The following is a 17,168-nucleotide window of genomic DNA, read 5'->3' on the forward strand; positions in this document are numbered from 1 at the left end:
CCTCCAGGACAGGGCAATAGTGACCAGAGCCCTGCAGTGATGGACAGGAGCAGCTGGATCTTCTTGGGACCCCATCGCGTCCTCAGACATGACCCACAGCCATGTCACCCTCCACTCAAAGGCCTGGGAGACCAAAGGATGGGGGTGCCACCAGAGCAGGCCTGGGGGAAGCGAGACTGGGGGTGCCCCAAGAGCATCCCCACTGCTGGAGCCAAGGCAGGGGCTGAACCATCCCCTGTCAGCAGCACCATCTGTGCCTCCCTTTTCCCACCAGAATAAATACCACTCATTCAGAAGAAACCATTTTATTATTTTTTTTTTCCCAAAGAAAAAAAGCAATATAAATATTAGAGTATAAAACTTGCGTGTAACACATCGACATTGGTCTATATGGGTATAAGAAGGATATAAGCATATATATAATATATAAGTATAATTCAATATTAGACACATTGAAAGGGCAAACGTGTTTCATTTCACGTACACTCGGAGCACAGACCACATGGAAAGAAGATACGGAGAAAATTGAAAATACTGATGTCCACAAGTTAGTCACCGCGATTAAAAATAACACGCCACTAAATACACGACACTCACTAGGCTACCTCAGATTGCAGATTAAAAAGAAAATATAAAGACTACGATTCAGCTACAGCGTTTCTAGAGGGGGGGCAGGTGGCAGCTGCAGGGGACAGGGTGGGAACCGCTCCCAGTGCAGCCAGCGCCGGAGGTGGCTGGATCTGGATGAAACACGGAGGATGCTCCTGCTGCCCTGGGTTTGGGGAGGGGGCAGGGCTGGGGAGAGCCTGGCTGAAAGAGCTGGATCTGGTCGGGTGAGTTAAGTGTTAGTGATTAAAAAAGGAAAAAAACAAGATACACACTCCCCTGGGAAACTTGGTGTGGCCCTTTCCTGGCCACCCCACAGCTCCTCTCCTGGCTCTGGCTACACAAAGCCCGCACCTGCCTTCCCCGGGGGCTCAGAGCTGCTCTGCTATGGGAAGCTGGCCTGGTGTTTTGTTGATGGGCACATGGAGAAACTCTTTTCCTCATCCTTCAATTCTCCTCTCAGGGTACAAAGCCCAGAGCCAGCGGGAGCGTCGCCTCCTCCGGGCTGGCCCCGCGTGGTCCCACGTGACAGTCCCCCAATTATTGCCCCCCATTTTGCAGCATCACCCCCTGCTCTTGGGTCCCTCGTCTGGACCTGGTCCCCAAACGCCACCAAAACAACCATCACTTACTCAGTCACCAACTCTGCGCCAAAGCCATGCACCGGCAGCACCACGGATCCCCAAGAACCGCCTCGTAGAACCCCCCGACCACCCCAAACCACCTTTGGGACCCCAACTAGAAGCAATAATGAGTTTCCCCCACCCCGCCTGAGCCATCCCACCCCCTCCCACCCCTTCCCCAGGGCAGGCCCGGCACGAGGCTCGGGCTGCCGGCGCGTTCACACCACGTGGGCATGCGAGGACTTCTGCGGGTCCGTGGAGCTACTGCGCTAGTGCAGGTGTGAGGTGAGGGACGTGCATGCAGACACCGTGTGCAGACAGTGAAACGTCGTCCCCGTGTCCCCCTGAGCTGGGGGGGACCTGGCCAGGCCTGGCCACGGGGGAGCGAGGCTCTCTTAGCCTTAATTCCATAAGAACATCGACTGTACATATAAATATTTACTGCAAAGAAGGTTTGAGATGTGTCTGCTCTTCGGAGACCCCTAGAACCGCCGGGGCAGCTGCCGCACGCCTCGGCGTGCTCCTCGTGGAATTCCCTGCCTCTCACACAGCAGGAGGGCTTTTTCCTTATCAAATTTCAGGCCATTAGTGGTTACACTTTTAAAAAAACAAAAAGAAAAACAAAACAAAAAAAAATGTTTAGGATGCAGCTTTGCCATATTCCCTTTGAATCATGCAATATAAACACTTTTTTTTTTTCCCCAGATGACAGGTAAGCAGGAACTGAAGCACTCCCTACCAACTTCCAAATTCCAAAATCCATCGCTATCTTTGACTGGGGGTGAATTTTACGAATGGAAAATTTAAGAGCAAAGAACTGGAGCGTGGGCTCTGAGCTAAGAACTTCCTTTTCCTTTCCAAAAAATAGCTGAAGGGCTATAAATTAAAAGATCCACATTAAAATTATTTACACTGGGCAAAGCTGAGCACAAGCCTTGTGCCTTTCTCGGACTACCTGGGAGAAAATCGGATCCAAAGACATGGCAAAAGACCTTCCTCCCTTGCATATCCTAATACCCGAGGGATTGTATAAAATGTTATTCACAGGGCACTTGTTTGCGTTCGGTTTAGATTCTGGATCGGTTTTCATCATGAGACCCGAGAGCAGCGAGCCCCTGCTCTCGGCTCTGATGATGAGATACATTCGCAGCATTTCCTACTTTTGCACCACAAAAAAATTTCACATTCGTCCTCCGGCCTGGGCTGTGGTTTTGGGGGAGTGCTGGAGCCGGCTGCCCTGTAGCTCTAAGGTCTCCTTTTTTCTTCTTCACTACTTCTTCTCCTTCTTCCCGGATTTTTTCTTGTTGCCTCCGGCGGGAGCAGCGTTCTTGGCGTCGCGCTTGCCGGCGGCGTTGGTGAGGGTGGCGTTGCTGCCCGGGATGTAGACGTTCTGCCGGTAATCGGGGACGTGCTGCAGGGTGAACTGGGGGCCATAGCGAGCGCTCAGCCCCATCGTGCCATTGCCGCCTCCCAGGGTGGAGTTACCGTCAGCAGCTTCTGCGGGGAACGCCGGGGAAGGGGGAAAAGAGAAGGGCAGGATGTTAAAGCCAGCTGGAGACCCCCACCCCAAGCCCCAGCAGCCCCACAGGGTGTCAAACCCAAACCAACATCACCCTTCAGCTCCCCACAGGGCTGTGAGGGCACAGAACGCCCCCCAAAACTGCCCATTGCAAACATATTGTGCAGCCACACCATTAGCGATGCATTAAAGGAAATCCAATATTTATTTATTTTTCCGCCGCATTTAAAACCCTGCCCGCGGTATTTTTCTGCAGCCAGGTTTATTCAGGGAGCAGCACACAGGAGATGAGAAAGAAAACCCCCCCCCTGCAATACCGCAAAATGGCTCTAGGAAGCCGAGCGCCAAGGAAATCAATGCCAGAGCGTGTCTGATGGTCCAGATCAGGGGGAGGGGAAGGCGAATTCATTCCTGTCGCTGTGCACAGCTCCAGCACGGAGCGAGGAGTGGGGAGGGGCACAGGGCACCCCCGGGATGCTGGAGAGCAGATGGAGATGGGGGAGAAGTGAGCACGGGGGGATGGCAGGGCTCAAGCGATGCTGTTGCCATGAGCTGCTGCACTCTCTGCTCCAGAGCAGCTGCCTGTGCACGGCTCAGGGTGCGATCCTTGCACAGCCCTGCTCAGAAATGGTTTGCTGAAACTCAGCCTTTGTATGAGAGACCGTGGCTCCCATCTCAGCCCTTTAACTGCCTCATGCTCATGGCTGGGGCCAGGCTGTCCTGGAGGATGGGGAAGCCCAGCAAGGGCACCCGAAGGTCCCAAAGCAGAGCCCAGGGTGCTGCTCCCTCCTTTGCCAGGCACAGAGATTGTGGGAACAAAGAAAAACAATGAGCAGAGGTGGTGGGCTGGGTCCCCTCGCGTTTCTCCTCACTCCAGACCAGCTCTGTGCACGCCTCTGCTCTGCCTTTGCTTTTTCCTAAGCAGATGGAGGTGCCTAAGGCAGCCAGACAAAAAGCTGGACCACATCCCACCGTCCCCCTGAAATATGGCTGTGTGCACATTCCCTTTGCAGGGGTCAGAAGGATGGAGCAACTGCAGCTTGAAAAGTTGCAGCTGCTCTGTTGGAGAGGGCAGGGAGGGAAAAACAGCGAGGCTGAAAACAGGCAGGATATTGTGCACCGGGACAGGGGCCGTGGTGCACAAACACAGCGACCCAGCGTGGGGAAATGCCTTTCACTTCCTGCCCTGGAAGCATTCACTGCAGGAGAACTCATCCAGAGTCCCCATGAAATGGGTTCCAAACCCAGCAGGGCTCGGAGGACCCTGTGCTGGGGAGATATGTCTGTAATTAGTGATATTTATTGCTAATATTCCCTTGCCTCAGCAGCAGCTCACTTCATTAGCAACCAGCTCACATACCCATCGAGGTGTTAGAAATGGGATGGGATGACTGGAGATGTGCAGGGACCATCTCACAGCCGGACTACAGCCTCCAGCCATGGGACAATTGTTTTTTCTGGGCTGTCCCAGCTGGAATCAGCCCAGTGAGAGGCTGGGTGGACTTGGGCACCTTCTCTTCCCTGGATATTGCTGCCCACTGTCCCTCTGGGGCCATCCCAGGGCTCTGAGCAGTGAAGGGCTGGGGGTGCCAGCACCACCCAAGTCCCCATGAATTAATCTGCAGTCTCAGCACAGCTTCCACCAGGGAGAAAAAGGCGCTGGTGAAGTTCCCAGCCTGCCAGTCGGTCCTGGGCAAGGGTGACCGGCTGTTTCTAGGTAACACTGACATTAAGGCTGAAAAGAAGAGAGAGAACAGGAACAATAGAGGGTTATAAATGGGCACTGAGGTGCTCTTGCCAAGCAAAGCACTTGAGCTGGAAAGGTCACGCTCAGCCTCTACCAGCAGCCTGTCATTATCCCAAATGGTCCTGAGGAGGAAAACAAGGATTTGGGCTTTGGCAAAAATAACCAGAGAGTGGCTCCATCGCCCCCGTGGGCAGAGGGGAGGCTGAGGGCAGCTCCAGAGCAGGTGTTGCTGCAGCTGCTGGTGGGGCTTTCAGGGCACCCAATATAGCGTGTCTGCCCTGCCTGGGGGGACAGGGACCCCCCTCTCTGTCTGCTCCCCCACCATCCCATGGCACCTCTCTAAATTCTCGCTGGGAGCCAGAGTATTTTAAGGACAGGACGTCTGTCCTTGAGTGTCTGGTGTCCTGGAGCATCTGTGCTCCTCAGGCTGTCCCAGCAGCTGCCTCTGCCCATTCAGATCGTTCAAAACACTGGTTTTGCATATTGTTCCTGGTTGCAAGGCTGGGAGATCCAGAGGAAGGATGGAAGGGAAGGGAGACAGAACCCTACAGCAAGGTCACAACCCTGGGGGGAAAAACCAGGTCCCCAGATACTCTGACTTGTGATGGTGATTTAACCATTGGGAAAGGGATTTAATCCTGGAAGGACTGGATGGTGCAGGCTTGGCCTGGCACAGCCAGCTCTGCCTCCTGCTGAAGCCAAGGAAAACCCCAGGGTAAGGGATCCAAGGCTTCACCTGTGTCACTGTGTCCCACCTGTCACCCCAGGGCTCCAACAGAGATCAGGGGGTGGCAGTGAAAGATAAGGATTATTTTAAAGGCCAGGAAATCACACTCAGGGATGGGTAGCACAAAGCTTCATGGTCAGTTAGCGCTGCCCCTAATCAAAGCCTGCTCCAATCAACACTATTGGCTTAAAGAGAGAGCAGAAATAAGGAGCAGAGAGTGAGGGTGACAGGAAAACACTGTGCTGGAGGAAAAAACTTGTGCTGTGTCCCCATCCACACATCCAGCACAGAAAGAGCCTGCAAAGGATGGATAAGGGAAAGCCATTGTCTGTAGGAGGAATTTGATTTACATCAACCCCCTGGGCGGACCGGAGCCGTGGGAGAGGTTAGGACTGTGTGAGACTTGGGGATTGGGGGAGATTTGCTGCAGTAGGGCCCGGGGCTCCGTGAAAGTCGGTGCTTAACCTGGAAGGGACCCGCTTAGCTCTGATCCTGGGGATTGCTGGAGCAGCAGCCAGAAAAACAGCTTTATTTACCAGCAAGGAAACCGGATCTGGAGACACTGGGTGATGATAACCACATGCAACCCCAAGGGCTATTTTTCAGAGCAAAGACACATTTTCACATTGTTTCTTTCTCTTGAGTGTAAACAACTCCCTTGCCCCAGACCTTCGTCCCCCTCCCCAGCCACAGCAGCTGTCTCCTGGTGTCTGTGAAGCAGCAAAGTTCAGCTGCAGCAGCTTTCCAAGAAAGCAACACCAAAGCCATTCCTCCTACCTCAGATTCCTTCCCTCCCAACAGCTCAAAGGAAACATCCTAAACATTTTGCACAGGGTTTTATGGCTGTGCTTCTATTTTTATATCAAGGGGGGGGAAAGACTTGGAGGTATTTATAAATAAAGGCTCTATGAAAACCAGGCTCTTTATCCATAGCACTGCACAGAATGATAATCGTCCTTGTTTTATGCAGAGCCACGGAGACTGTGGGTGTGTGGGAACATCCCTCCCTGCCCAAGGCTTCTGCACAGCCATAAACCAGAACAAACCAACCCAAAATGACCCCAAACCACCCTCCTGTGAATACAGCTGCAAGGAGGCAGCAGCAGCCAGTGGGGAAACCTTGGTGAGTTCCAGCAGAGGGACTCGGGAGCTCCTCTGCACACAAGGTTTGTTGGGAATACTGAGTCAGGCATTCGCTGTTTCCCTGGTCCTGCCTCTAGCCAGACACAAACTTCCAGCCTTCCTTCCTCCTCACCTTCCAGCAAGTTTAGTCTCCTGTGACTTTCTGGAACCAAGGAGTTTATAAAACATCACTGCCAGACTGGCTCTGTCACATAGCACAAGCACAGCACAGGCAGACCGTGTTGTTTCAGTACAAAGCAGAGTTTGGGTGGAAGAGGTGTCCCTGTCTGCAGGAACCAGATCTCCTCTGCCTGGATCCCTCCTGACCCCTCTCTCTGCAGGGACATCAGTGATTTTCCACCAGCTTTGGGATCTGTTGAAGCAGAACTTTTGCAGCCAGCCCAGCTAACCCAGATAAATCAGTCCCACAGCATCTTATCTAGCAGCATGAACCCGAGACGGCCCCAAGAGCAGGAGTCAGGGTTTTCCCAGGAGTGATGGACACCAACCATTGGCTGAAGCCAGGATCATGGCTTGGAGCATCTCCGTGTCAAACTGGTTGTTGGGCCAGGCTCCAGCTTCCTCTCCATTCTGGGAGCTGTGGGAAAAGAAAACAAACAGAAAGTTACTCCAGTTCAGCCAGGAGGAGTGGGCTGGACCAGTGCATGCTCTAAGTCCTTCTACTAAACAGCACTCAGGAGACAAGACCCTTTCAGAGGTGTCCATCCCTCACCAGGCTCCTGAAGAATAACCACCAAAAGCACTTGGGGGCTCAATGGTGCTTCCAGCAACACCTTCCCAACTCCTGCTGCCCTCAGAGGCTGCAGCCAAGCATCTCCTCTCCTCCAAATCCCACCCACATGGAATCACAGAATGGTTTGGGTCAGAAGAGAACTTGAAGATCATCTATTTCCAACCCCCTGCCACGGGATATAATGTAATCCATTGACAAAATTACAGTTTAATATCACAAAAACTGCAGTGCTAAAGCCCCAGAGGTGCAGAGATATGCACCAGCTCCTCTGTCATTCTGCAGTGGATGCACCTTTCAAGCTCTTTCAGGTTACAAATCCATTCTGAAGCTTCATTCATGTGATGGAGGGTGAGAAAACCCCGTGGTGTGGTGAGATTTGGGATCATCATGGAGCAGCTGCCTGGCACCACGGAATTTGCTCTGAAAAGAGTCTGAGATCAGTCCTGGGGAGGCTGGAGAAGCAGGGAGAGGAGAGCAGGGAGCATCTGGGCATCTGCCTCAGTTCCCCTTGGCTGCTGGGGGTGCTGAGCACCACAGATCCGCCTGGGAAAGCTCAGGGGATGCTGTCAGGCCTTGGCTGAGGAGGTTTTGTGGCCAAGGCTACAATCAGCACTCTGTGTGCAGCCTAACAAGCCCGGCTTTCATGTCTGCCAGGTGTCAGCTGTGCTCAGCCACCGCTCACTGCTCAGGGCTGTGCTCCCAGAGCCCCTCCAGAGCCTCCACAACTTCCTAAACATCTCACCAGCTTCCTGGGGTCCCCTCTGCTCTGTCCCTAAATGACCCCACCGCTCAGATCACCGCTGTCTCCTCTCCCAGTCACTGACCACCCACAGCCCTTTCCATCCATTGGAATGCCAGGATTTAGCCCTTGGCCGTGTGCTGGCTCCCTTGGGATGAAGGCTGCCCTGCTCTTGCAGCTGGGAGCCCTCCTGAAGTGAGATAGGAGAGGATGGGGGGTTGGGAAGCCCTTCCCATGAAGAGACCTTACCCCATTTCCCAGAAAAGTGTTCAATCCACCAGGCTACAAGGCATGGAGCTGGCATCCTCCACCACCCTTAAAACCAAGAGCTGCCAGACCCCAACACTCTGTTCAGACCCCAAAACCCTGCTCAGTTCCCAACACCCTGCTCAGACCCCAACACCCTGCTCAGACCCCAAAACCCTGCTCAGACCCCAAAACCCTCCTCAGACCCCAACACTCTGCTCAGACCCCAACACTCTGCTCAGACCCCAATGTCCTGCTCAGACCCCAAAACCCTGCTCAGACCCCAAAACCCTGCTCAGACCCCAAAATCCTGCTCAGATCCCAACACCCTGCTCAGACCCCAATGCCCTGCTCAGACCCTGAAGCCCAGCTGAGATCTCAACATCCTGTTGAGACACCAGATTCCTGCTCAGCCCCTGAGCTCCTGAAGCAGGTGACATGCCCAGCCCCAGGGTGTCCCACTGGTGGCCCCGAGCCAAGCACTCAGCACCCTGCACCCTGCAAATCCCCCTGCCCCAGTGCCCCCTGCACCTGCACCCTCACACACAGAACAGGCTCAGTATGGACATTTTGGAATTGGAATGGACCCACAGGCACCTTCCTGAAGGTTGTACCTGCCACAGTGACCTCGGGGCTGCATCAAAGCTCTGCAAAGAGAGAAGCCTTGAATGCACTCGAGCTTTCACCATCCCTGTGAAATCCTTTCTTATGCACAGGGTGCTCAGAGAAGCTGTGGCTGCCCCATGATCCCTGGAAGTGCCCAAGGCCAGGCTTGAAGCAGCCTGGGATAGTCCAAGGTGTCCATGCCCATTGCAGGGGGTGGGATGGGATGCTGTGGGAGGTCCTTTCCAACCCAAACCATGCTGGAATTGTGAATATAAATTCAAACCCCCTCTGAAACACAATATCTGACTGTAAGGATGCTGTGTGGGCACTCCCAGGTGCTCTGCAGAAAATCTGGTCTTATTAACTCAGTCAAAGATGTTCAGGACATGAGCCAGGACCACAGGACCATCCCTCCCCTTCTGCATCCCCATCCATGCCCAGCCGGGCACAGGGTGCTGCTCTCACTCCAGTTAATCTTTAGAGGATGCAAATAACCACTAATGGAGCAGAAGCTGCCCCGGCACGACCCTGCCGGCAGCATCCTGAAATACCTGCTGCCTGCCGCCTCCCGGGGCATCCTGGCACTGTTTCTGTGCCCTCCTGCGCCCCGTGGCTGGTGGCACGGTTTCAAAAAAGGTCAGAAAAGGGTCAGAAAAGGCGTGCTCGCCTCCCAAATTGATTTCTCCATGATGGTTGTGCCGAGACTCCTCAGGCACGGGTCCCCTGCTCGGTGCCGTGCCAGGACAAGGTGGGGACAGCCCTGGGGCTGCAGTGACCTGTTAATGTCACAAACAGGGCTGGGAATAGAGCCCCGGGCTAGATCCAATAAAGGACTTAGGAACCTGAACTCCGTTGCAAACCACAACATTCAGCCACCCGTTAACCCCAGCAGCTCCTGCCCCACCCCCAGCTGCAAGATGAGGTTCCCAGGTTTTTCAGGGCTTGGGAAAAGCTGCTCAGAAACATCCCTGAGCCTCCCAGCCGCTGATCCTGGCTCTGGGAGCTGCCCAAACATGATGGTGGTACGCAGAGATGGGGGAAGAGAAAGCACAAAAAAGTGCCAAATATATTTTGGGTGTTTTTTTCGATTGTAATATTCCGGTGGTTTGAGCTCCGTTTTGAAATCAGAGGCTCAGGTTCAACTCCCTCTTTGATGTGGCAGTGCCAGCATCACATTTTCCACCTCCCAAACGACTCTTGCCTCCTCTCCCACCCCTCCTTCAGGCTTCCCTGTACAGAAATTCCTCCTGCCTCCCGTCAAAGCCTTTTTGTGTCCTAGGGCAGTGGGAAAGGCTCACCCTGTGCTCAGGAAATTCACCTGCACCAGGATTCCTGACCCCATCCCAACAGCCCTCGGCCCCAGGGCTGCTTGAAGGCACAGACAGGAGAGCTGGCAGCACTGGGCAGCAGATTGGGCCAGGAATGGGTTGGGAAGGGAGGGATGAAGGGTCTGGGCAGTGCCGGCTGCCTGGGAGGGGTCTGAGTGGCACAGTCCAACCCTCCCAGGGGAGTGGCTGTACCGAGAAACGCGGGTCTTGCTCACGTTGAGCTCTTGGTTTAGAGTGGTGTGGCCCAGGGAAGGAGGATCGTGCATCAGCAGCCAGCTCAGGATGGGCAGCATTCCACATTCCTTTTTTCCAAATTCCCTTTGCCTTCCTTGTGGTAGTGAGGGATGAACACATGAGCCCCACCAGCCCCTCCATTACCCCACAGCCTGGGGGACACCCAAAGCCCTACATCCCCTTAATTCCCTGTGAGATCATAAAATCAGACTGGAAGAGGGGCACAAATCGTAGAACCCTACAACGGGTTGGTTTCCAACACATTGGAAGGGTCCTTCAGGATCCTGCAGTGCTCCCAGATCCCACACTTCCGAGTGGAAGGAGCTCTCGGCCTCTCCCACCCTGCCTGGGGCTCCAGATCATTTTGGTGGCTCTCACATGGCCCTGCCTTTCTTGCAGTGAGGAGACCAAAATTTGGCACAGTGCTCCGGGTGTGGATCTGTGAGTGCCACAGGGGAATTGAGGGCAACTTTTGTCCTGCTGGCTCCAACCTGACCAGTGAAACCAGTCAGTCTCCATCACAGCAAAGGTGTGCTGGTGATTCATGTTCAACCTGACACCCCCATGTCCTTTTTTTACACCCTTACTGCACCCAGTGCTCCTGAATTTTGCAGAAAGAGCCCCAAAGCTGTGTGCCTGCTCATGACGCCATGTAGAAAAGCTATTTTAGAAATGCCTTAGCATTGCAAAAAAAAAAAAAAAAAAAAAAAAAAGGTATTGAACTCACTTCTCTAAGCAGGAAATTCAAGTGTCTCAATTACTGGCAGCGCAATCATCCAGAATTCAGAGGCACAGAAAAAAAACCCAAGGGCTGTAATCTAAAAACATCCAAAAATAACTTCTGACAGTGGAGAATGCACACAGATGATGGCCAGACCTGGCTGCCTTCCATGGCTATAGGATGGGGCTGTGAGTCACAGCTGTGAATCACTGACTCAACAATGAGCAGCCTTCCCTGCCCTGCTGCCCCTGCCCGGGGTGGGCACAGCCCAGAGCCCCCCTTGCCACTGCTCCCCACTCATCCACAGCTCTGGATGCTGCTGCAGGGAGCCTGGCCAGAATGGGAGGGCTGGTTCCTATGGAAATATTCCAAGGACTTGCTGGTTTTAATACAAATGCTGTTGATTCAATAGGGTGTTTTTCTAAAAACCCATCCCCCCACTGGATAGATTTTTTTTTTTTCCTCCTCTCTGTTCAGTTCTACTCCACACTTCAAAGCCCAGAAAAGGGCTGGCTTTCATTTTCAGGAATGCTTCCAGCGTAGCTAGAACTGTAGAGAAGGAATCAAAGGCACATTTGAGACAAACCCAGGGGTGCAGCATCTTCAGGGGCTCAGGGTGTGCTGGACACGGAGCAGAGGCTGTGTCAGGAGAGGCAGCTACAGCCTGTGCACGACCTGGAGCTGCCTTCAATAAACCTGGCTGCGTGGAAATCATGGAATAACCAGCCAAAAGGCTTTTCTGGCAGCCCTGCCACAGCCCCACAGCATCCACCTGCATCCCAGCACTGCCCCATTAGCGGGAGCTTCCACAAGCACCCACACCAGGGGGGCACTTGGGTGCTTTGCTCATCAGCTAATTTGCAGCACCCTCAGCCATCAGGTCCCTTTTTATCTTCCACTTCCAGCACAAAATTATTCCACTTCGAGCACAGAATTATTCATTTCCTTGTGGGGTTGCCATGGAGCTCATCACTATGGCAGCCAAAGGCCTCGCAAACATTTATTTGCACAATCGCCCGATGGATTCCTGAAAAATTGTTTTCCTTTCTCTGCAGCTGGAAACACGAGTCACAGCAGCGCCACAACAAACTGGGAAAGTTTATTCGTGCCAGAGCAGTGCTGTCAGAGCCCCAGGGGATGGAGAGGGCAGCTCAGTGCCCCGAGGACGAGACCTCAGCGCTCTGAGGCGCCTGGCAGGGCTGTGGGCACTGTTTGGACCAGGGATTTTCCTGGGACACCCTCAGCATCCTCGCTCCTCTCTTATTTGGGGCTTTCTGGCACCGTCCTCTCCCAGCCGGGACCTCTCCCAACCCCTGGTCCCGGCTGCCCCCACTCTGGGCAAGGGGATGTGACTGGGATTTATTTCTCTGTGACTGGGATTTATTTCTCTTCCCGGCCTCTTCTTTACACGCCAGCCCGGGATGCTGCTCCCGCTTTCCCTGGGGCAGCAGCCAGCCCTCCCCTCCGCAGCCAGCCCCCGGAGCCAGGGCTAGCCTCAAGCCCGTTCCTCCCTCCCCATTGCCGAGCAGCCGCTGCCGAAGCCCCCCTGCTCTTCCCTTTCCTCTCTCCCAGCTTCCTCCCCATCCCCCGCCGCCTCCCACACACGGCTCCAGCACTAAAATCCCATCCTGAGCATTCCCAGGCTGGCAAAGTGACAAGAGAGAGGGAGCAGATCCGTCCCTGCCGGCGCTGAGCTCCGCTCCAGGCGTGCGGGGACACAGCCCCGAGCCTGGGGACACAGCCCAGAGCCAGCATCCCCCTGTCCCGCTTCCCACGCCAGCATCCCGCAGCCCACCGCCCTCCGAAAAAACGGGATCAGCTCCAGGACTGCCACGATTTCCTGCCCTCCCTTCCCGGACAGAGGATCTGCCGGCCCTGCCCCCGCGTTCCCTGGCTCCGCGCATTCCCGGCCGCTCCTGGAACGCAATTCCAAGGCCTGCAGGGAGCCTGGATGGAGCCCAGCTTTAGGATCGTGACTTTGCAAAGATGCAATTGAAAATGTTAGCGAGGAAGCGTGAGCAGGGGCGGGGGGAGATTTCCAGCTGTTATAAATCCACATTGTGATATTGGCTTTCGCAAGTATTAAGATGAATGCTGTATGTTATATGCTTTTGCTATGTCTTTTTCTCCTGCTAGCAAGTTTTAGGCATAGGTAAAGAAGAATTTTTGGATGTTAGGGCAATGTCCTGTCTGTGCAAAGCAAAATAACCTCCAGGAAACAGGTGATGGGGCCCAGGCTGCTGTCAACACTGACCACCTGCAGAAGGAGGAAGCCCAGCCCAAATAAAAATGTGATAAAGAGAAATAAAATCTCTAAGATGCGTGTTCTAAAAAGGCGGATTCAGGGCTTAGCCATGCAAAATACTTCTTAGAAACATATGAATATGCATTAAAACCCCACAGCAGAATGGGATAAAAGGAGTATTCCAAAGATATCAGGTGTGTTCCTGGCAGCACACCAGGGCATCTGGCTGTTTTAACCTTTTGTTTTATTATCTTTGTCTCCTAATTGTCTTTTTGTTCATATTAAACTCTTTATAATTTATTATAAATAAATAAATTAAGTGAAGTGAACCTCGTTTTTCACACAGCCTCCCTGGAGAGCCTTTACTTCCAGCCTGTGCAGCTGCTGGGATGATGCTCTGCTGGATAAAGGCAGAACAAAAACCCACAATGTTCCTAAAAGTGGGGCCAGGACAGTGTCTCCCGTCCCTGGAACTCTTCTAACCCTCCTGAAGGAGACAGCCCAGAGCAGGAATTATTTCTCCTGGGTCCCACACGTGCCAGGAAGGATATTTTGAGAAATTCTTTGGAAAGGTTGTTGTGTCTATTTTTCAGATCCATCTCTGCAGCCGGCCATGGCACGTGCTCAGCTGCGCAGGAAGCAGATGGAGAGAGAAAAATTAAACTAATACACGTAGCACCTGTCAAATTACCCAAAATAGCTTTTCTATACATAAAACTGATGATCAAACTCTTGATGTTCTCGGGGCTGTCCACAATGAGAAACTCATCCCATCACCTGCATATTCCCCCTCCTCTGCAGAAGACTTTACAGCTTTTGTCCCACTTGGCAGGATCTGGAGGGTGAAGACTTCAAGGGCCATGACAAATGCAGATGAAGGGATTATCGGCCCAGAATGGTCCACAAGGGAAGGAAATAGTTTAAAAGGGCTATGTGCTGTAGAAAGAAGCCCAAATACTGAATCTGCTGAGATTTGGGCTGTTAATAGACAAAAGTGTGTCCCCTACAAGCAGGAGCGCTCACAGGTGGCAGAGAGGACCAGCCCTGTGGTCTCCTGACTGTGGAAGGGGAGGTGGGGCAGGACAAGACACATCTCTACAAAAACCTTCAGCTTCCAATCCCAGGATCAGATCAGCCCTGCAGGAAGAGGGGGAGGGAGAGGAGTTATCCAGGGACAAGTCCTGCTCCCAGCATCAAAACAGCTCCTGCCTGCTCTAGCAACCCAAATCCACTCCAGAATTGCACCACAAGGCTGCAGCCCATGCTCAGAGCAAAGCCAGGCTTGGAGCAGCCCCACGGTCTTTTGAAAGCAGAGTTTTGTCTCCAGGGTTGATAGGAAACCCCAGGAATTAAATCACAGAATTGCAAAGTTGGAAAAGTCCCCTGAGATCATCGAGTCCAGCCCAGCACCAACAATTCCAGCATCCACGCAAGCCCCAGGTGTCACCTCTGCACAACTTTTAAATCCCTTCCGAGACAGAGACTCCACTACTGCCCTGGGCAATCTGTTCCAACACCTGACCACCCTTTCAGTGAAGAAATTTTCCCTAATATCCAGTCTTAACCTCCCCTGCTGCAACTTGAGGCCTTTTCTTCCTCCTGTCCCTGTTCCCTGGCAGCAGAGCCCGACCCCCCGGCTGTCCCCTCCTGTCAGGGACTTGTGCAGAGCCACAAGGGCCCCCTGAGCCTCCTTTTCTCCAGGCTGAGCCCCTTTCCAGCTCCCTCAGCCCCTCCTGGGGCTCCAGCCCCTTCCCAGCTCCGTTCCCTGCCCTGGACACGCTCCAGCCCCTCCAAGCCATGAGGCTCTAAGTTATCCTCAGTCCTTTCTGTTTCACAACCCACTGGGTCAAATCTGACAGATAAAACAGTCTGGCCCTCCCTGGGCTCCTGTGGTTCCCTCCAAGGTGTTTGATGAGCAAAAGCCACACAAACAGACTGGGGATTGGTGTGGGCTTCATCACTGGACACGACCAACCCCCCAAATACTCCCCAAAAAGGCAACTTCTCTCCCAGACTCCCCAGGACATGGCAGAAATTGGTGATTTGAGCTGTTCAACCTCAAGGATTTGGCAGGGGGAACACCCCTCCAGAGCTGAGCTCCTTCACTGGCACAACTCCTCCTGCACTCAGAGACTCGCAGCCCACATCAGAGCACAGCAGCTCTCACTCTGAGGAGAACACTGTCACTTGGATTATGGCTGTTCCTTCAAAGTGATGCCTTCAAATAGATTTCCAGAGGCTGCTGTGATTTTTCAGGCTGCAGGGCTCCACTCACACCTTCCCCAGGCCCTGGGGAGGCCGCTGGGAGCAGCTCCACACTCCACATGCTGCAGGAGTTGTGGAGGAATCACTGCCTACTCAACACTGAACAGGCAAACAAATACAACCCAGTCAGAAGGAGCAGGAATTTTAACCCAGAGACTGCTACAGCTTCATAATTCACCTGCAAAACGTGTGGAACCACACCTGGCAAAGCAAATACTACTGCTGGCTTAACCCTGGCCTGCCTTTGGGACAGCAATGTGAGGATTGTAATTATTTCCTAAACTTCCCACAGTGGCACTTCGCTCTGCTGCTCCTCTTGCTGCTGTCACTGAGAAGCTGCAGCCTGTCCTGCCTGGCACGTGCCCATTTCCACCTTTTCCATGAAAGAGCAGAAGGCAAATCCATCAGTGTTTATCTGCACAGCCCCACAGGTGCCCTGTGCACTTTCTTTTGGATCCACAACAGCCCGACACAAACTCACAGCGTAAATTCCTGTGCATTTACAGCTCCCACAGACACCCCTGTGGCTCCTGGGTCTGCCATTAGTTATTTTTAGGAAGGATGTGGGCAAAGCCTGCAGCTGTGGCCAGCTGTCCTTCTGCTGGCTGCCCACCCCCGTGCTGTGTAAGCCCAGCAATGTCTGTGTTTCCCTCTCTGCTCCTCTGGCCCCAGCTGCTCTGGGATGTCCCCTCACATGTGGGGTCGGTGTCCTGGTACAGTCATGCACCTGTTATAGATACATATTATATTATTGGCTTTCTGCAAATATTAAAATGAATGTTATATGTGTAAAGTTAGAAAACTTTGTTGTATTAATATAGTTCCTTCTATTTCTGTTATTAATGAAACTTAGAAATAGTGGTATAATATATATATGTTGAGCCATGGCATAGTATTAAAGCAAAAACTATTTTTGTTTGTATAACACAAAGACTGAAAAAGATAGTTATAGACCTCCCCTCCATTCTTAAATTATCTTATCCAGATGAGGACAGCAGTGACCAGAGCTCTGGGGGAGGAATTTATTGCACTTCTGTTATCAGGGAATGTGAAACTCGGTGGAGCCAAAAGATTGATTTATTGGGAAGGGGGCAAGTTAAAACCTAAACAAAGAAACATCCAAAACTTAAGAAGAATGTTTGAATCATGCATGAGAATTTATGAATATGTAGTAGGGTTTTGTTTTTAAGGGACAATCCTTTGTTAGTAAGGTGTGCCCTTGGCTGAATGCTGAGACACCCGGCTGTATTTGTATATTTTGCCTTATTTTTAACTCCTAATTGTCTTTTTATTAAACTTTTAAATTCTATTAAAAAAAAATGTGAACCTCGTTTTTCACACACCCCAGAAACACACCTTGGCAACACCTGCATGCTTTGAGCCACAAGAACACCCCTGAGAGCTTAAAGGACTATTCTTTATTCCTCTCCCCAGCCCCAGCACACACAGGCAGCCTGTTGATAGTCCTGCAGGCCAAACTCTTGGAAGTTCTTGCATGAAAACAAAACAAAGAATGATAAAAAAAAAAAAAATTAAAAAATTTAAAAAAAAAAATCCCTCTTTTCCTTCCTGGCTCTCTCTTGCTGCAGCATCTCCAGTGTCAGCCCCAAGCCCCGGTGCTGTGGCTGGGGGGAGGATGCTGGGGCCAGGGGGCAGCTGTGATGCTGTTTGATAAACAAGGGAAGC

General features: G+C 52.6%; 1 protein-coding gene across 7 annotated transcripts in view; it reads right to left on the bottom strand.

The window, feature by feature from the left end:
- Window positions 1-289: 289 nt before the first annotated feature.
- The window catches only part of LOC102107921 (protocadherin gamma-C5), a 49,379-nt gene continuing 32,500 nt past the window's right edge, over window positions 290-17,168 (bottom strand). For all 7 annotated transcript variants that reach the window (XM_088063423.1, XM_088063421.1, XM_014261203.2 and 4 more), the window contains exons 3-4: window positions 6,854-6,942; window positions 290-2,726 (exon numbers count right to left, since the gene is read on the bottom strand). In XM_088063423.1, coding sequence (XP_087919549.1) covers window positions 2,500-2,726; window positions 6,854-6,942 — 316 coding nt within the window. In that variant the 3' untranslated portion in view covers window positions 290-2,499. The remainder of the gene's footprint in view (window positions 2,727-6,853; window positions 6,943-17,168) is intronic.

Source organism: Pseudopodoces humilis, chromosome 17, assembly GCF_049639895.1.
Source record: "Pseudopodoces humilis isolate 2021_Gansu_Grassland_sample_001 chromosome 17, ASM4963989v1, whole genome shotgun sequence".
Lineage (NCBI taxonomy): Eukaryota > Metazoa > Chordata > Aves > Passeriformes > Paridae > Pseudopodoces > Pseudopodoces humilis.